This window comes from Polypterus senegalus, chromosome 8 (assembly GCF_016835505.1).
Source record: "Polypterus senegalus isolate Bchr_013 chromosome 8, ASM1683550v1, whole genome shotgun sequence".
NCBI classification, from domain to species: domain Eukaryota; kingdom Metazoa; phylum Chordata; class Cladistia; order Polypteriformes; family Polypteridae; genus Polypterus; species Polypterus senegalus.
This window is the reverse complement of record NC_053161.1, coordinates 64,806,612-64,827,889: the sequence shown is the minus strand read 5'-3', so window position 1 is coordinate 64,827,889 and position 21,278 is coordinate 64,806,612. Positions and strand designations below refer to the sequence as shown.

Sequence of the window (21,278 nt, the reverse complement as noted above, 5' to 3'; positions counted from 1 at the left end):
GTTATGCTGTTTTCAAAGTATCTTACATGACAAATCAGACTTTGTTATTGCTTAGCCTGTATACTAATCCAGAAGTAAAATATTAACTGGACCTGCAGTTTAACTGGTAGACTGCATTATTCACACCAATGTACCTTTCATATACAGTTGTTCCCAAAAGTTTACATAGCCTGGCAGAATTTGTAAGATGTGTACCATACTTCAAGGAAAAGATGACTGATCAGGCAAAACACATTTCATTTACTTTTAACGGATCATTGGCATGTGTCCCATGCTCAGCTTCCAGACTGATGAATGCAAGCTGTCCTCCAATATTTTATGGTAACATGCTGCATTCATCTTGCCATAAATTTTCAATAAGTTACCTGTGTCGCTGTAGCTCACACACCCCCAGAGCATCAGAGATCCACCTCCATCCTTCACAGTAGGGATGGTGTACTTTTCATCATGGACCTTGTTGCATTCTCTCCGAACATAGCGTTTACAGTTGTGAACATAAAGTTCAATTTTGGTCTCAATCACTCCAAAGGACTTTGTTCCAGAAGTTTTGAGGCTTATCTAGATATTGTTTGATATATTTTAAGCAGACTGTTTTGTGGCATTGGCACAGTAAAGGCTTTTTTCTTGCAACTCGACCATGCAGCCCATTTTTGTTCAAGTGCCTCCTTATTGTTAATCTTGTTGGCTGAGGAGCCTGTGTTTCAGCAGAAGTGGCTTGTGGGTTTTTCTTGGCATCTCCACAAATAATCCTGGCAGTTATGGCTGAAATATTGATTGGTCTTTTTATCAGAGTGTACTACTGACAGGCATTTTCATATCTCTTGATATCATTTAATATCCTTTCCCAACTTTATACAAATCAACAACCTTTTCTCACAGGTCCCTTGACATTTCTTTTGCTTTCCACATGGCTCAGTATCCAGTTAGTCCAGCTCTGCATGAATTTAAATTGAATATGTGTATATTATCAGCCCCAACATTCAATTGTAAATGTCTGATCAGGCCCATTTGGGTGATTTCAGTTATCATTATTTAAAAAGGGCACACACAAATATGTGATAATAAATTCCTTGCCTGAGCATACTCCCTATTTAAAAGGAAAGCTTTCTGCATGATTACTTGTATTTTCCAAACAATAGATAATATTTCACAAATTCTGCCAAGTTATGGGTACAATTGTACACAACATATGTGCTTTCACTATGTTTGTCACATTTTAGAGATTCTTTGACTTGCCAGTAGTTTGGCTTCAAAAACGAGATGAATGACACAAATTTGCATATGCATATCCATATTTAGCAGTGAAGTATGACATTTTTGCCCATCCTGCTAACTGGCATAATTGTAGTGCTTTATAGCACTAAATACATTTTACATTTTATTTTGGTATTAACAATTGGAGGAGCTCATTTCATTGCCAGCATTGGCAAGCCAAATAGCCCCTTTGTCTGAAACTCACCTTGAATTTTACTTGCTACTGCTGTTCACACTGCCAGTATGCACAGGCCTGTATGCACAGTCCATGGTGCATGCAACCTTTCTCTCGTGACAATGAATTGTAGAAAACCAGCTAGAAAATGGATGGATGCTTAAGTGTACACCTGTTTGACGTAATCAATGAATGAATGTGAAGCCTCCGTGCCTTTCTAGGGTCCTTTTTCAACATCATGACATTACAAGTTGAATAATTAAAACTCACATCTGATCAGTCACATCATTGCACTCAGAAAGCATGCATGAAGCTATTTATGAACTAACAAAATCCTGTATGTGAGTTTTGGCTTATTCTTAATTAAAAATAAGCACGGGTTCCAAAGTCACGCACTGAATTTTGCAGAGAAAGTATTTCTAGGTATGACTCCTGTTTTTCTTTTCAACATGTGGAGATGCAGTGCTATATCATCTTCTACATGAGCCATTTCTATATGTAGTTCTTACTCAAATTTTTTTCCTGTATTTGTGTTCTGGAATGATTTGTCTAATGATATGTGTCTAGTACCATCTATTATTCGATACTATTGATACTGATTAAAAGGCTAGAACTGTTATGTTTTTGGAACATTGATATCAACTAGCACCAAAAGTATTGGTTCTTTTGACATCCCTAATAATCCCTATGATATCATAGTTATGCTCAGATGCATATAATTCCAACTCTTTTGTTTTATTTTTGATGAATGTAGCTTTAAGGCAAATTATTTTTAATGTGTTACTTATTTTACTTTTGCAATTAAACTCTGGGTTATAATTTACATTACTGTGCATATGTGTTTTTACATCATTGTTCCTCCCTTCATGTACAATTCTAAATAGGCCCGCGCCCCCATTCCCAATTTCAAACAACCCTCAGTTAACCTATTCATATTCGTCCCTCACACATTTGAGCCCCTGTGGTTCAAATGTAACCATTCACGACAGAACAGGCTCCATTTGATCCAAAAGGAGTTCCAATGCCCTACAAACCTGTACCCTTCTATACTCACCAAGATTTGAGCCACACATTAAGCATTTTAATCTTACCTGGAGGGGCGCATAGCACAGGCAGAACCTTTGAGAAAACTAACTTGTCAGTTCTGCTCCTCAGCTTAGCACTAAACTATTTAAATTTGGATCGCAGACCTGACAGCCTGTCTATATGTATGTCATTTGTCCCAACATGAACAATGACAACGGGATCCACCATGCTCTAGCCATGATCCTGTCCACCCTTCAAGGAAGGTCCCCCACCTGTGCACCCGGAGGGGAACACACCTTGTGAGACTGTCTGTTTCTGCAGCAAACCTGTGTCCCACACTATCACAACCTCTGTCTTTCTGGGATCTGATTTTGAGGTGGACTGTTGGTGTTTCTCAGTTTTCAGAGTCATCATCCAGCTCCAAAAGGTTCTCAAAACTGTTGGACACTTCTGATTCTGGGGTTAATAACCCCAGACAGTGTGCACCCTTTGATTTTGATTGTGACACCCTTATCTCTACCTGTTTGGTTTGGAGCCTACTCCTGTCCCACTTTAAGGGTGCAGACCAGTTCTATAACAGATACCTGGGCCAGGTTTGCAAATTTACTACTACAATGTAGGCTAGCCACCTCTTCCTCCAGTTTAGCAACCCTGAGCTTGTGTTGCTGGATCAGATAGCATCTCCTATACAGTATATGTGGTCTTTGATGTAGCCTCCAAAAAGTCCAACATCCAACAGGACTTGCATTATACTTGTTTCATTTTTAAAATTTGGATTTGGATTACTATACTGCTAAACCTCTTTTTATTTAATTTAATCAATTTAAGTTAAATGATTAAAATTAACACTACTGGCTCCTTAAAGGATAAGGTCACTATTTTTCAAGTTGAAGTTATTTCTTCACAATTATTGTATATATTAATTTGCCACATAAAACTGTGTTCTAAAGCTAAGCTTTTTTAATAATGTGTGTATATATATATATATATACTGTATATATATTATACTGTATATATATAATACTGTATATATATATATCTACATATATAATTCACTAAGGCAAGACAACCATGAAAAGCGGATTCACTAAGCCGCCGACAAGTGAGACACCTATGGCGCACGCAGGAAGGAGCCACGCCTACCAACTCCAAGACCATTGGATATGACAACAACTCGCAGGGCCACGCCCACCAAGTCAGACACAAGGACACAGAAAAAGTGGCATCATTTATATTCGTCTGTCGTGGAGGCCACATGCGGTGCAGGTCAGGTTAATGCCATGTTCATGTCATGCACCTCCGAGCTACGTTGACTGTTCATAGAGGCATGTTTCTCGCGGAGGTGAATCGCCATATGCAGCGTGTGAAACGGTTTGCGAGGGGTATCTCATGGGATCTTTAAAACAATCATTTACAACTGAGGTTAAAACACAATGAAGTAAGCAGTCTACGAGTTTTCGGTTACAACGCATGACCGCTTGCACCATAGCAAACTGTTTTACACGCTACATACGCAATTCGCATCCGCGACACACATGCATCTTCTTAGATGCTCCTGCAGGAACACGGAAGACGTTTTCCTGCCCACCAACACTCCTTTTTCACCGGCCCGCGTCTACCCTCGCTCTCTCGCATTCACACTGCCTACCCATGTGCCCGGACGCAAAAACTCACCGACCACCCAGTTAGCCCCTTTCGTCTGTGCTAGGAGTTCACATGCACGTCTAAGCCACGTTGACTTTTCATTATTCTTTTCGGTTTCGACACCCGACCACGTCCACCATGAAAAACCATGCGAAAGGAACAACGAAGCCCCGCCCACAAACTCTACCCCTCCTCCCACGTGCTCAGGAACGCACCTCAGACCACTGCCCGCCAAATCAAACAGCTCATCAAACACATACTCACTCGCTTTGGTCTGTGCTGCGGTCCAAACCCAGCTGTGAGCCATGTTGACTATTCTTTTGCCCTCCATGGCCGCCGCTTCAAATGTATTTCATGGAAACAACACTTCTTTCAATGTAATAGAAATTCCTGCTTCAGGTAACTGTTTGTTTCTGTCAGTCGGGTTTTTTTGGAGAAATGTCATTGACGAAACTGTTTTACACGCTACATACAGCAATTCGCATCCGCGACAAACATGCGTCTTCTTAGATGCTCCTGCACTTTGTACACACACCAAACCCCAGCCCCGTGGTCGGGTGTCTTGGTGGATTATATATAGAAAGGCAGCCAAAACCGCACAGAGCAACGAAAAGTCTTCGTGAATCACAGGTAGGGTTACCACTTTTAATACAAACAAATAAGGGACGCATACTGCAGCGGGGGCCACATCCCTTGGGGGCCAAGACCACGGAACAGCGCAATTTCATTCTCAAATACGGGATGATTCCGTATTTTAAACGATGGTGGCAACCCTAGCCTCACAGGTGCATCTGCACTGTACAAAGACGACAACGACTCGAGTGACGAGTTGGAGGTGGGCACTTGAGCAGGTGGTGTATACTGAACAAGAAATCAGCAGACTAGCATGACGGAGGGAGCGGAGTGGATGTCGTCCTCCTCTCCTCCTGTTCAACCCTCCGCGCCTGTGCGCCGCACAGACGATTGTGTGTTGGTTCGTTCCGTGCATTGGTTAAAACCCAATGAAGAAAGCAGTCTTTAAAAACCAATAAGCCCTGTGCCTCTGTTTCATTACCGTCTCACCTGATTCACCAATGCAGGCCCCGCAACAGGCGATCCGGGTAACCAAAGTCTTTGGGTTCAGTGGGGGGAGTATGGTTACAAAGCTGAAACTTAAAGGAATTGACGGAAGGGCACCACCAGGTGTGGAGCCTTTCGCTTCATTTGACTCAACACAGGAAACCTCACCCGGCCCGGACACGGAGAGGATTGACAGCTCTTTCTCGATTCTGTGGGTGGTGGTGCATGGCAGTTCTTACTTAGTGGGCGATTTGGATGCTTATTTCCAAAGCGAGCGAGACTCCGCCTGCTAAATAGTTACACGACCCAACAGCGGTCGGCGTCCAAATTCTTAGAGGGACAAGTGGCTTTCAGCCACGTGAGATTGAGCATTAACAGGTCTGTGATGCACTTGTATGTTCGGTACTGCACGCGCGCTACACTGAATGGATCAACGTGTGTCTACCCGGCGTGAGTAAGCCGTTGAACCCCATTCGTGATGGAGACCGTGGCTGCGATTGTTCCCCACGAACGAAATTCCCAGTACGTGCGGGTCATACGCTCGCACTTATTACGTTCCTGCCCTTTGTAACCCCATCAGCAAAGGTCGGGTGACTTGGTGGATTATATATAAAAAAAGCAGCCAGAACCGCAAAGAACAATGAAAAGTCAACGTGGAAACCGACTGAGACGGTGTTTGGAAAATTAACAGTCAACGTGACTCACAGGTGCGTGTGGACTGTACACAGACAAAAGCGACTCAGGTAGGGAGTTGGGGGCGGGCACATAAGCGGGCAGTGCGTACTGAACGAGCGCCGTTCAACCCCGTTCTTCGCTTTGGAAGGAGAAGGCGCTCCTCCGGTTTTCAGTCACGGACAATTGTATGTTGCTTCGTCAGCGTGCATTGTTGCAATGTTACTTTTCTTGGTGGTTTATTAAATTACGGATTTTTCAAATGTTTATTTTTTCCTCTGTGCTTAAAAATCATTTAAAAAGCGGCCTGATTATGCGGCGTAGCGGGTTGGCTATATATATATATACCTTGTCTGTTCTTGCACCTTACAACATGGCTTACTGTGTGACATGGATTGAAACATGAAAAAAGCCTTAAGCTTACCAAATATGGCCTCTTTGAAGCAGCAATAGTTCAAATTTAAAATGTGCCTTCCACATTTATGGGGCATCATTATGATAATGAAAGGAAACTAGAAGTAACTATCACAGATTCTTAGAACTATTTTCCTTGTGGTCAGAATACATTTCCTGTTCACTCATCTACTCACAGTCTCCTTCAGGGCTGAAGCTTAAATGTAAAAAGAAAGTTTATCAGCACAAAACCAAACTTGTCTGAAGCTACTTAAGAGTAATATTGTCTTTCGAGAAAATGGTTAGAAAATGAGAATATTCAGGGTGTGAACCAGGATACCTTAGAGTTATGACTTGTAGTGCTTAGTTGGAGGACAACCTACTAAAAACAGATCTGCAAATGTGTAGCACTCATTTCTGATTGTCTGTTATTGAAGCCAATTTTTGTTCCAAACATATTTAATATGAATCATTTCACTGCAGCTGCAACTAAAGTGGGCTGAAATGTAGAGCCATAGAATATTAACAATGGCAGTGTTTTTTACTAGCAAACTGAATGTGGTATATATGAGTAGCTCTTATGTAGGGATGTAAGGTAGAACAATTATTACTTGTGCTGCTTCATGTGAATTGTATCTGGTTGCTGTCCACATAAATAATAATAACAATCTCCATAGGTCACTCAGATCTCTCACAATGCTAAGTAAGTGTTCAACACTGCAAAAAATAAGATAAATAAGCAAACTTACTTTGATGAAATCTGCTCATTCGGTTGTTCTAGTTTTTATTGTTTCTTCCAGTTGAATTTTGAAAAGTGGAAAAATGTCTCCAGAACTCCATGATTGACGATAGCTAAAAATTTTGTCCCTATCTATTTCCCATACTGCAGCCTCATGTAAAAAGTGGTCTCATCCTGATCCATCTAAGATTTCCATCATTGTAAGAAGTCATCCCACTCTTTGCAACATTGGCAATCTTATTCTTTCCATATGTGCTCCAAGAATCTACACTAGCATCAATGTACCTTCCAGTTGTGTATTTAACTTTTTTTCCCCTCTAGTTCTTCTTCTCTCTCTGATTTTTTTCCTCTTTGGTCTTCTGGATCTCTGAATGACTGTACTCTGGCTTGTTCAAATAAGTTTCAGTCATAATGCTAAATGAATCCATATCTTCATAGTCAGACATTTTGCCAATTTAAAAGGACAGCTTATTTGTCTAGGACCTTAAAGAAAACAAGTCCAAAAGAAGTAGATTTTCAAAATGAAAGTAGTGTGTGCAATATTCACAACACAAGCTGTAGGAAACCATGCACCTGAGCTTGTGGGGATGGGACATTATTGTGCAGGGATGATGATGATGATGAAGGGAGAGAAATTAATGAAGACAAGGAGCCAGTTTTCTTAACTTTGTGTCTTCTTATTTCTTCTTACTTTCAAGCTGTCTGCCTACACCGTTTCTGTTCCTTCTTATTAATAAACATGCTTCTGCCCTCTTGATAGCCCTAACTTTCTTGAGCACTAAGAACTGTTCAATTAAATAAAATATTTTAAACACTACTTCCTTCTCACTAAGAAAACTTACTTACTGAATATCAGCCAGTAGTTATTTAGTGTGGACTATGGCCGGCAGCTTATCCCGGCCAATACCCCCCAAGCCGCCAGAGGGAGTCCTCCCTGCGATGTAGAGATGCCCGAATTCCAGCAGGCCATCATGGACTATAGAGTTTTAAAGCACAGCCCTGCTGGATAACGTCGGGGCCGCCAGGGACACTGCAGGGATGCACAGAGACGTTTATTTTCCATACAGCCCAGAAGTACATCCCAGTCACATGGACAGAAGAAATGACGTACTTCCGGGTTGAAGAAAAGGAGTTTTCATCTGACCCGGAAGTGCTGAATATTCACACGGACTGAGGGATCAGAAGCACTTATGGGTCATGAACTATAAAGGACTGTGGGAGATCCCAGACGGGGAGCTGAGTCAGGTGGCAGGGTGACAACGCGTCTGGGTGTGGAGGATTGATTATTGTATTGGTTATTGTTTATTATTTATGAGTATTGTGGAGAGGAGAGTGCTTTGTGCACGTTATTATTGTAATAAAAATAATTATTGGACTTTCATCTGGTGTCTGGCATCTCGTCCGAGGGTTCAAGGGGACGACAGCTCCCCCTATCTGTCACATTAGACATTTATTCCCTTGTCTGTTTCTACTGCCACTTGCCCCTGATCGGCACTTACTTGCTAGATGCTTGTCTGCATACTGCACAGCCTTTTGCTTTATTTGTTTCAAGTAAGCTGCCTACCTGTACTTAAATTATTTCTTCCTTCTGAACGTGTATGCTCTTGTTCTTCACTTGTGCTAACACTTTACTGTATAAATCACTAGTGCTGTGTCCAGTTATTTTTCATATATCTTAAACTCTTCCTACTAAGGAATTGCTGTTACTTTTAACTGCTCATTGCCATGACTCCAGTTATTTACTCATGGCCTTGCTAGTTTCTACAACTGTTTTCTGTGCTTTCTGCCCCATGCTATGCCATACTGTGCCTTGCAGATGCTAGTTTTGAATACAAGTAACATTACTAAGTGATTTTTCAAACATTCAGCTACCTTTGTTAATTTGCAGGCAAAAAACAGCAAAAAAACTCTTCAAAAGGGAATTTTTTTTACAAAATTCCAATGTATCTCATTAGGGGCAACCAAAACCAACTTTTTTAGGAGTAAAATTTGTACGTTAAGCTACATGGATGATGTCAACATGTTCATCTCTATCTCCAATCACTAGATCATCTTCTCCCAGTAATTTTATCAGGAATGGTTTATATTTATACAGTAGGGAACTTGGAGACATATAATACAAATAGTGATATTTACTTATTATTTTTTGTGCTCTTATACAATGTAGTACTGTATGTGATTTACATTTGTTAACATTGGGGGCATTGGAGCACCCCAAAATCCAAACACAACTTCACAGACACAAGGTTTATTAGCAAGAATACCTTGTAGAAAGTTTTCAAAATGATATAAATCAAGTATGACTCTTCTCTATTTTTCCTTCTCTCCTTTCACTCCTTCTGACACGCTTTGTCCTCTTTCACCCAACTCTGACTTGCCTGAATGAGGTTGAGTGGTCTCTTTTATCATGGACCCTGTAGTATTTCTAGTGCTAGGACATACAGTAGCTTGATGAAAGAATGTCTGGGTCAATCAGAAGTCCCAAACATTAGGGACTTTGAATGCTTTCAGCTCCCCTTGGCAGCCCCCACTGAACCCAGCAGGGTTGCCTCACGAGACTACAGGTATCAGCATGCCCTGAGAGCATCTGTATGAGGATCTTAACCCAAAGAGGCTTCCACCTATCATATTGGGGAAGAAGATATTTATCAGAGCTCATCTCCCCCAGTCCTTCCAGTGTATTGGCCTCCCAGTCAGGTAAGGATCCTTGTTCAATCCTGGTCGGGATGCCAGTCAATGTGTGCCATTCATTACACATTACACGTTTCAGTCATCTCCATATGCCTTACCTCATCAGTTTTGGTTGCTTTCTTATGCACCAGAATTTTACAGATGCCCATGTATTTTAAGATGTCACAGATCATTATTGTATATAAACTACTGGTTATTTGCGGTGCTCTTAAGTTATAATTAATAATCCAGACAGTGAGACAATGTCTAAAATTAAGTCTGCTTGTCTATAAAACATACAGGAGTAACACTAGCTCATTTTGTTACATAACAATAAGTAAAATAAAAAATGTGTGCACGTTATTTGCAGGAATATGCCAAATGTGTAAAAGCTTTTAACAATTACAAAAAGGCATTGACAGTTTTTTAAAATGCAGAATTAGGATGTTTATATAATTATGTACCAGGAGAGAAGAATACTGTCAATTTAGGAAGCTCTGAAATAATTAGTAGAATATTAACTTATGAAAACAGGATTTTTATGTAGTGAGCATTTATTATGTTCAAAATGAAATAACTTCCTGAAAAGATTATCTAAGGGATATATATCTGTTAATTTTTTCAACTTTTTATGTGAAATAATTGCTACCAGTCAGCAACTGCAAAATGCTTTTTGAAAAAGAAAAAATAAAACATGAAAAATATTATATATGCTGTAACAAAATGCAGTTTTTGATTACGCAATATTCCAAATCATTAAGATGTACCTTATTTCCATCAGGAGCAGTTAAAAAACAACATGAAATATACATGAATTCAGTTTATGTTGGTACGTGATTTGTGTGCCATGAGATACATTTTTGTTTTACAATTTGTGGAAAAGCTATATAGTTGTAAGTGTAACTGAAGTTAGTTTGTCTTTTGTAGCTCTAATGCTTACCATTCATAAAAAGCATGTTATCAAAAAAGGTTCATAAATAACCATTTTTTGCATATGATTTGTGTTCAACTTTGTGAGTATATCTGCATCACCCGCTTTCCCACTGGACTTTTAAACCCCTAACAAACCTCAGAAACACCAGCTGCTCATTGGCTTAGTCTGTTCAGCAACCTGAGCTTTTGGGAGGGAGGGGGGAAACAAACACAAGCATCAGGAGAACAGGCAAGTGACTAGGCTGGAATTTGAATACACCACTGTTCTGGGGTAATAGGCAGCATTAAGTGTTCCACCATGCTGCCCAGTATTTAGATTTTAAAGTATAATGCTAAAAAAGTATTGTTTATATAGAAAATGTTTTGTCCAAAGGAAAAAAGAACATATGTACACTATGACTAAAATACAAATTCTAATAATGTATCAAACATTGCTTTTGACTGTTTTCCATAACACTACAAACTGTTGTTAAAATAGACCCTGTAGATACAGTTAGGACTTTTGGATTATCTTACAGTAGTTTCGAACATGTTAATTCAGATCTGTTAGTTTTTTACTTTGTAGAAGCTACACACTCTGGAAAAATCAGAGTCTAGGTCTAACTTAGCTAAACATATACATTTTAAAGTCAGATTGTTGTAGTCTTGCTACATACAGTTTTTAGGAATCATTATTTCCTTTATGCTTGGTGGTATCAGCTGCATGTAGATGAGCAGTTGGAAATGCCAGCGTTCTGACCTTTGGGTGATCCTAGCTTTGGCTAGGGTTTCCATATACCCAAGTAGTACTTTAAATGTCTCTATTATTAAAAAAAAATCACTATAGCTTTACCATGCCTTAAACAATTACATATTTTGTAAGTGGTTAAGTAGTTGTTTTTATTAAAAGTCAATATGTTTTATTTGAAAAACAAGTTTAGCTACATTAAGAGTGTAAGTTAAAAGATTTTTAAAGCTAACCAGTATAAACTTTTAATTTAGAATGCAGTGTCTATAAATGTGAGGATTACAAGATATCGCAAAACTAGTTTTACATGAAGCAGTTTACTTTTTTTTTATATGAAGAAACAATTTAGCAGAATGCCACAAGTGGACCCTGTTAATTGGATAGTGTCGATTTAGGTAGTTAAGATTTATAGTGTTGGACAATTTTCATGGTCTTTTTCATTTATACTAATTATATGCAGAGAAAGTGTTAAATAATTCTCTTAAATACTTTTTGTTTTTAGTGTGCCTATACCTGTAGTCAGCCTCGAGAAGATTTCTAACTTGGCAAAGGCTGAAAGTGATAGTGTTAAAATGATTTCTACTGCACTTGTGTCCTCCACCTCTTCATCTACCACATCTAATGCAGCTTTGGCTAAATCTTCTTCGGCATCAACAGCAGCAAAGCAAGTGTCCCTATCACCAGAGAAGATTGTGAACGGCAAAGGAGTCACATCCCCCTCATTATTAGACAAAAAACAACAGAATGGAACCAAAAGCTGCAATAAGTCTTACAGACGACTTTCTGGTGAGTCTGTGCATCATTTCTTTTTTTGTATTTAATATTTTTAGAGATTGTTGGACATCATAAATGTTGCTTTTTTTTTCTTAAAAAAAAAGTGTTGCCTTACCCTCTGTTACTTAGTTTAGTTAGTTAGTTAGTTTAGCTCACTGTAAACTGAACACTGTAGTAAACCATATAACTGCATTATGTATTTGGTCTAACTAGTTTCCGTTCTTCTCCATAATGGACTAGCACTCCATCGAATGGTGGTTATGACCTTATGCCATACGCTCTGGGTCTGCATGGTGCTCCACTGTAAAAAGCGTGTTAAGAAAATAGAATGTTAAATAATTTTTTATATTGTCCTGAAATCACTGGTCTTGAAAAATGTTTCAAGTGCCAATCAAATGCAAGATAGTGTCAATTTGATTGATCAGTAAAATGCAATTTCTGGTTTAGGATTTTTTTTTATAATCAAAGAGTAAATAACTGATATGGATTTAATATTAAAACTAAGCTGTTTGTATTCTTTGTTACATTTTGTAGAATCATTTGTTACATTTTGTAGAATCATTTGACAGATAAAGACTAACAGAATAGGGGTGAATTAGATAAGAACAGAATGTTCATTACTACATTGTATTTGCCCCAGACCACAAGTGGTCAGTGCTAAAAAAAAGGGTAGTATATCCTAGCTAAATAGCATCTAAATCATATTAGTCATGTTTGGTTACTTTCATCATTATTTTTTAATGTACTTGAAATTGGTTATGCCAGAGAATAAAGGGAACTTGTCAAAATAAAGGGAGTTGAAGGGAAGCATACAATTTGAAATGGACCAGGTTAGACTGTGAGGAAGACTGCAAAAATTAATGGATGTAGTATGCATGGTAGGCAGGAAGTGTAGGAAGTATGAAATTAAGGTCAATGGTAACATAAAGGGTGTAATGTTTATACAGAGACAAGGAAGACAGCATGAGGAAAGTTTTATTTAGGTTCTTTCATTTCCCACAGTAGCATGTACATACAGTAGATACTACTGAGTCTAGACACACAATGGCAATAGATGCCTTCAGGAGTATACTATGAATAAGAGCAAACACAGAATTATACAGTATAAGGGCATGGGTATTTGGGATATAAGAAAAGAACTCAACTTTATAGGGACTAAAGTGTGTACATGCAATAGCATAATGTTATGCAGTGAGATCATGAGATAAACTGATAAAACATCCAATTAAACAGTTGAAAAATCAGTATTTTTAACATTTTTATTATTAGAAAAAAGAAATGGGTAGGACATGTGACCAGAGGAAGTGAGTATACAGAAACAATGAAAAGATTAAAGCCAAGATAATGTTATTATGGGATATGAAAAGAAGACGGTAACAGGAGACCATAAATTGACCTGGAGTTTGGTGAAGTGGCACAGTACCACCTTGGTTCTTTAATTTGCTTGTGGTAAAGTGGAAGCTGGCTTTTTTGAGTAAATTCTCTGTTTATTAAAGAATCTATGCTCTTATTCTCATACATGGGTAGAAAATATAGGTGAATAATGGTCACAAGTGGTAATGATAAGTTTTTGTTTTTATTTTTTTTTTGCAATTTTCTCAGTGGTTTTCAAGGAAACCTAATTTGTTTATGTAGGTTTTTTAGGTTGCTGAATGCATTTATGACGTTTGTGATCAGGTTTAACCACATTTTGAGGTAGTTTAAAAAAATCAGTTGTATCTATTCCGACATTATTTGTTTTCCTTAGAGGACCATAGCATTGTTATGTGAGACACGTAGAAGTGCATGATGATCAATATTGTGCATGTCTTGATTATCCAGGAGTACAGATTCTTCAAAAATACTTGTTAGCTTTCAAGCAAAAGATTATTGTTCTTTCTCCTTTTGACAATGAATTTGATTTAGTTTTTTGGCTTGGTAATTTGTTTCATTTGACTTTGTAGTGTTTAATCTTGGACTGTTATTATAACTATATTTCATTTTCTTGGACCTAATACAAATCCAAATTGTCTTCTGACCACTCTATGCAGTACATAGAAATTAAGTTTTACAAACTCATTTTCCATAAATGAGCAAAGGAGCTTGCTGTTCTGAGATGACTTCAGAGAAGGGAAACCCTCTTTTGGTTCAAAAAGTATCAGTTGGTATTTGGTAAAGGAACCTCTGCATCAGTACTAATATTTATGGTATATTGTGTGTTTGAACAAAGAAAGCACAGCACTGAGTAATATTTGCCACCTGTAAGGAATGCATCTTGCAATGCTTTTACTACTAAAACAGATTGACATACTTCCATACATATATATGGTATAAAATGAAAAAAAAATTCTGATAGTTGATCTTTGTGTATCATTGATACAGTGGTGTGAAAAACTATTTGCCCTCTTCCTGATTTCTTATTCTTTTGCATGTTTGTCACACAAAATGTTTCTGATCATCAAACACATTTAACCATTAGTCAAATATAACACAAGTAAACACAAAATGCAGTTTTTAAATGATAGTTTTTATTATTTAGGGAGAAAAAAAAATCCAAACCTACATGGCCCTGTGTGAAAAAGTAATTGCCCCCTGAACCTAATAACTGGTTGGGCCACCCCCCTTAGCAGCAATAACTGCAATCAAGCGTTTGCGATAATTTGCAATGAGTCTTTTACAGCGCTCTGGAGGAATTTTGGCCCACTCATCTTTGCAGAATTGTTGTAATTCAGCTTTATTTGAGGGTTTTCTAGCATGAACCGCCTTTTTAAGGTCATGCCATAGCATCTCAATTGGATTCAGGTCAGGACTTTGACTAGGCCACTCCAAAGTCTTCATTTTGTTTTTCTTCAGCCATTCAGAGGTGGATTTGCTGGTGTGTTTTGGGTCATTGTCCTGTTGCAGCACCCAAGATCGCTTCAGCTTGAGTTGACAAACAGATGGCCGGACATTCTCCTTCAGGATTTTTTGGTAGACAGTAGAATTCATGGTTCCATCTATCACAGCAAGCCTTCCAGGTCCTGAAGCAGCAAAACAACCCCAGACCATCACACTACCACCACCATATTTTACTGTTGGTATGATGTTCTTTTTCTGAAATGCTGTGTTCCTTTTACGCCAGATGTAACGGGACATTTGCCTTCCAAAAAGTTCAACTTTTGTCTCATCAGTCCACAAGGTATTTTCCCAAAAGTCTTGGCAATCATTGAGATGTTTCTTAGCAAAATTGAGACGAGCCCTAATGTTCTTTTGCTTAACAGTGGTTTGCGTCTTGGAAATCTGCCATGCAGGCCGTTTTTGCCCAGTCTCTTTCTTATGGTGGAGTCGTGAACACTGACCTTAATTGAGGCAAGTGAGGCCTGCAGTTCTTTAGACGTTGTCCTGGGGTCTTTTGTGATCTCTCGGATGAGTCGTCTCTGCACTTTTTGGTCGGCCGGCCACTCCTGGGAAGGTTCACCACTGTTCCATGTTTTTGCCATTTGTGGATATTGGCTCTCACTGTGGTTCGCTGAAGTCCCAAAGCTTTAGAAATGGCTTTATAACCTTTACCAGACTGATAGATCTCAATTACTTCTGTTTTCATTTGTTCCTGAATTTCTTTGGATCTTGGCATGATGTCTAGCTTTTGAGGTGCTTTTGGTCTACTTCTCTGTGTCAGGCAGCTCCTATTTAAGTGATTTCTTGATTGAAACAGGTGTGGCAGTAATCAGGCCTGGGGGTGGCTACGGAAATTGAACTCAGGTGTGATACACCACAGTTAGGTTATTTTTTAACAAGGGGGCAATTACTTTTTCACACAGGGCCATCTAGGTTTGGATTTTTTTTTCTCCCTAAATAATAAAAACCATCATTTAAAAACTGCATTTTGTGTTTACTTGTGTTATATTTGACTAATGGTTAAATGTGTTTGATGATCAGAAACATTTTGTGTGACAAACATGCAAAAGAATAAGAAATATGGAAGGGAGCAAATAGTTTTTCACACCACTGTATATCTAAATGAAAAGTATTACAATACTCAACTGTACTGAATATTTTACAACACTAGCAATTATATAACCTGGTTATTTTGTTCAGATGGTATGTCATGCTTGGTTTTTAATCTTGTGCATGGTGGGTCGCCTCATACAATCTACACCAATGGAAATGCACCCACAGTTTCATTTATGCCTGCACCCTAAAACACAGTAGTTCCAATGTTTGTGAGGACAATTTCTTAACAGTTTGCCTCCCCATTGGTAAATGAGGTAAATGACCGTACACCTAATTAGTTTCCCCATTCAAAGATATACCACACAAAAGTCCTGTTTTGACAGTATATACGGTATTAGCATCATCATCATTATTTTATTATTCATTTCATATTATTATTATTCATTATTACTATTATTTGTAATCATCATCATTGTACATTTTACACTTCTGAATTTGTATTTTTAGTGTTTTGCATGTTTTATAGTAGAAAGATGAGATTTAATAAAAATGTCATTTTTCAAGCCAAAAATGCAACACTTTTTTAAAATGTTTTTTTGAGAAAAAAACACAACTCTAAAGAGATTGAGGTTTTTAGAGACATGTTTTTGTTTATTTGCAATATTTTAGAGAGAGAGCAATCCTTATTTTCTATAGTTTGTTAAGAAGTATTTATTTTGATTTTATATATTTATTTTAGTTAATTGTTGAGTATATCAGTATGTATTCATTCTGCATAATGTTGAAATCAGGTAACAACTCAAGTTTTTTTATTTAATTTATATTTTTTGTAGAAAGAGAATTTGATCCAAACAAACACTGTGGAGTGTTGGATCCTGAAACAAAGAAACCATGCACAAGGTCACTTACATGCAAGGTATAATAACAAAAATTAACATTTCTTCTGTTTTCAGAATGGCAGAGTGGTTCCTATCATGGCTTGTTTGTGTTCATGTGAAGTGTGAAGCAGCTGATGGCCCCTAGGTTAACTGGCAAACTCATGTTGGTGCATCTGACTGTTAGAATGGAAACTGATTATTAATACTGTTGAGAAAGGCTCCAGTTTCATTGCAGTTCTAGATTAGATTAAGAAGATTTTAGAATGTTATGCTTTTCTATTTTCTGTATTTATTTGTATTTAATAATGGCTGATAACTTAGCTGTATGAAATCTATCATAGATAAATTAAAAATAGAAATTTAACTGTTACAAATTTTTGCCAAAGCAAGATTAGATTTTTGTATATTCTTTTTATGATATCATTTGCAAATTACAAAGCCATTTGTAGACTTCATCATACATCTCATAATCAGTTCTCAAAGTGTTAAAAAATGGTGAGAATCACTGGATGTTAAAACGGTACAAAAACAACTACAAAAATACAAATGAAGTCTTTTAGTACCCTGCTTATAGTTGGGATGTAGCTCCAGGAATTTTCCCTCTTTCTAACCTGGAAACAAGATATGGAGAACACGTTTTAAAAAAATAATATTTTCATAGTTTCAATACAGTACTAACTGACAATAAAATAAAAGCAAATCCACCTTTGGCAAAAATGCATTATTCTATGTATAGATAATGTAGAAAACCCAACAATTCATTTAAAATTAAGGCTCAATTTAATAATTATAAATGCAAAAACCCAAAGAGAAAAATGTAAAGAAAACAAAAGCTAGGTGTGAGACATGAGTGAAAAACACCCAAAAATGTTACATGAAAATTAATAAAAATAAAAAGCAGTTCATAATCCCAATATACTTTTTAACTGCTGAAATCTAAAACCTCATGATTAAATTCTGCATATAAATCAAAGCATTCTTACAAAGTACTGTACAGTTGAATTCTCAAAAAATGCTTTACACAATACGCATTGTAAGGAGTATCTAGACAGCACCCCTTTGCTATCCTCTGTCTTAATGCTATGTTTTATATACATGAAACAAAAATTACATGGTTACTCACATGTATTTACTTCTCAGACTCATTCACTGACTTACCGGCGAGCAGTTCCTGGTCGAAAGAAACAGTTTGACATACTCTTGGCAGAACACAAAGCACGAACAAAGGAAAAAGAGCCTGTGAAATGTAAAGAACATCAAGGAACAAGGGAATTAAATCACAATCAATCCATACATTCTCAAGAACCTATAACTGGGCTCGCAGTGAACTATGTCCCAGAGAATAAATCAACTTCTCCAGCAAAATCCAAGCTGTCCAATGCTAATCACTGTCGGTAAGGGTATCCCAAATCTACAAATATGTATTTGTTAAAACCTTATATATTTGTACAAACAAACTTTAATTTTATTCTTCAGCATATGAATAAGGGAATGCCCTACTTTTAGAAATTTATCATTTTACAAGAAACAGTTTGCAATAATAAGCTATGCCAGAAACAGTAATAACAGCGTAATATGTTGTTAGAATTGTTAAATTGGGTGACCATTCATAAATAATTATGTCTGTGGTAACTGCTGATTTAGAAATTGTGGTTCTTTGCTAATATTAAACAAATTGCTAGATTTTTTTTTTTTTTACTTTAGCCTCTGTAAAGGAAAACCTATATAAAAAAGAAGCCCAGCATTTATTTATTTATTTATTTATTTATTTATTTATAGAACTTCACTTACTGGAAGTTTCAGCATTATCAAGTGTTCTGCTTCTAGTGGGATGGTTCAAGACTTGATCTTGTCAACTGTTGAAGGAGATGTAGAAAATCAGTTGTCAAGTGATGAAGGAGATTTGGATAGTACTGAAGATGCAGACAAAACAGACTGTCATTTCTCAGGATGTCATCCACGGCCCTTGGCAGTATGGTGCTTTAATTGAATTTTATTTAGAAAAAAGAATATATAGATAAAGTGTAACTCTGTAAGGTCAAAGAATCATTGAGAATAGTAAATGTAGATAAACCCTGGAGGTTGTTTGCAGGTGCCGGTCATAAAATTAGAATATCATGACAAAGTTGATTTATTTCAGTAATTCCATTCAAAAAGTGAAACTTGTATATTAGATTCATTCATTACACACAGACTGATGTATTTCAAATTTTTATTTCTTTTAATTTTGATGATTATAACTGACAATTATGAAATTACTGAAATAAATCAACTTTGTCATGATATTCTAATTTTATGACCGGCACCTGTAATTAGCACTGTGATGGAGAGGAACCTGTGAGGTGTCACCTTTTATTCACAGTACTTCAGGATGTACAGTACCCAACACTGAGCTGGCATGCAATTGATTTGATATTCTTTGCTCAGTTGTGACTACTTTCTGATACTAAACAAGCATTTTCTACATAATGGATAAATTAATCTTATTTAATATTGCATATTTGTCTATTTTTAAAGAAACAATTATATATTGTTGCTTTATATAACTAGGGTTTTTAAATCAACTCTGAAATGTGTGTTTTGTGTAAGTAGCATCATGTCAACATTTCCAACAAGTCACTGGAAAAGTAGGATGTTTACTTCATCAATTGTGCAATTAATTTTTTTTTAATTTTTTTTTTAGCAAATAATTTTTAACATTATGAGTGAAGTGTGTTGACATTTTATTAACTCCTCTTAAAAGAGATTTAACTTGCAAGTAGCTAGCTAGGTAGACCAGAGTGAAGCAGTAATTAGAGGAAACCCTGTTTGACAAAGTTGTGGCCATCACTTTTCACTCATAACCTTTACTAATACAGAAAAGATGAACAAGTGTAAGAGTCTTGATCTTGTCCTTTTGAGAAGGAAAACTTCTTTATAAGGTAAACCTTATAGTCAGTGTTTTTTTCTTATTTGAACACTCATTTTTGAAAAGATTAAAATCTAATGTTTAAAGGAATACCAGGAAACACAACTATTTTCAGATATGCCTACTTTTCAGTCACTAACTCTAGGAAGATATTTGTATCCACATTAGAACTTGTCAGACGCATTTATGTTGTGAAGGTTCCCATCTTTACATTTTTCAAATTTGTGTAAACCAACTTGGAGGATGCATGTAGCCCATGGGTATTTGCTAGTTAGTGAAATCTAAAAGTAGCATGTGAGGTATGTAGTGGTGATTAACATAGCCAGATTGTGAATCAGCAGAAATGACACATGAAAAGTTAAAAGTGAATAATACATAAATAATACAACATATGAGCTCTCAATGTTATCAAATAATTTTATACACAAATGAAACACAGATCTCCAGTCTTCAAATAAACAGGAATTGAAAGTTTTCCTGTCATTTATGCCATGTGAACACACGTAGGATCACATGAAATCACTCCATCGAGGTTGCAACAGCTGTTTTTTCGTCAGACATGTATCTTGATCGCTTGGCCATTGTTTTCGTGCCAGCTATGTGTTGCAGCTGTACATTGCTTGGTAACCGAGGTGCACGACCTGCTTGCCGTGAGAAGGAGTCAAAGGACAGTTTTGGGACTATCATGATTTGAATGTGCAGTCTGTGGGTTGTGTAGCATTTGTCACAGCATAAGCCCCTTAAGACCAAGATCAAGCTTCAAGGAATAGAGGTGCACATGTTTTTGTGAAACAGACAATCAACCCCTAGCATTTTATATATATATATAGATTATTAGCACAAAATTTCACATGCAGCCAGTATTTTTCAGACATTTCTTAATGAAATGAAGGGTGCTTTTCATGCACAAACTTTTTCCTGGAAGTTTTAAATCAGAATATAATCTTTTATGCTAGGTGAAGGTTTACTGTACAGGTTTCCTTAGGTACAGAACAATTTATTCAGAACGTTACTAAGCGATTTATTCTTATCACAATTGTGATTCTTTATCATCTAAAATCAATTTAATGCAGAGTAGGAGATAAACATTAGGTGGGACAAATTAATGCTTGGGTTTGACAATGGTGTCCTGTGGTAAGTGTGCTTAATTTTGGACTTTTCCACAGGAGTAACAGTTTTGTTTCTTTTTTCTCCTACAGATATGCAGTTTTGGTAGTCGCCTCTTGGGACGAGGTTATTATGTGTTTGATAGGCGGTGGGATCATTTGCGATTAGCCCTTAATTCCATGATAGAAAAACATCTAAATTCACAAATGTGGAAGTATGTATACCTTTATAATTCTAAGAGTTGAATTAAAGTTCTGGAAAAAGTTGTTTTCTATGTGATTTCTGGAATTAAAACTTGATTTGTGTTTAGATATACACTGTATGTAATGTATGAAGGATGGCATATATTGATGCTTATTCAAAGAGCATTCATTTAGTATTCATACCATTTTTTGTCAATTACGCTA

The 21,278-nt window shown here is 37.0% G+C and overlaps 1 protein-coding gene across 4 annotated transcripts in view; it reads left to right on the top strand.

Moving 5' to 3' along the window:
* The window catches only part of atxn7l1 (ataxin 7-like 1), a 127,550-nt gene that overhangs the window by 90,120 nt on the left and 16,152 nt on the right, over positions 1-21,278 (top strand). For all 4 annotated transcript variants that reach the window (XM_039761180.1, XM_039761182.1, XM_039761181.1 and 1 more), the window contains 5 exons: positions 11,795-12,078; positions 16,812-16,894; positions 17,997-18,250; positions 18,636-18,828; positions 20,964-21,085. In XM_039761180.1, the coding sequence (XP_039617114.1) occupies positions 11,795-12,078; positions 16,812-16,894; positions 17,997-18,250; positions 18,636-18,828; positions 20,964-21,085 (936 nt within the window). The remainder of the gene's footprint in view (positions 1-11,794; positions 12,079-16,811; positions 16,895-17,996; positions 18,251-18,635; positions 18,829-20,963; positions 21,086-21,278) is intronic.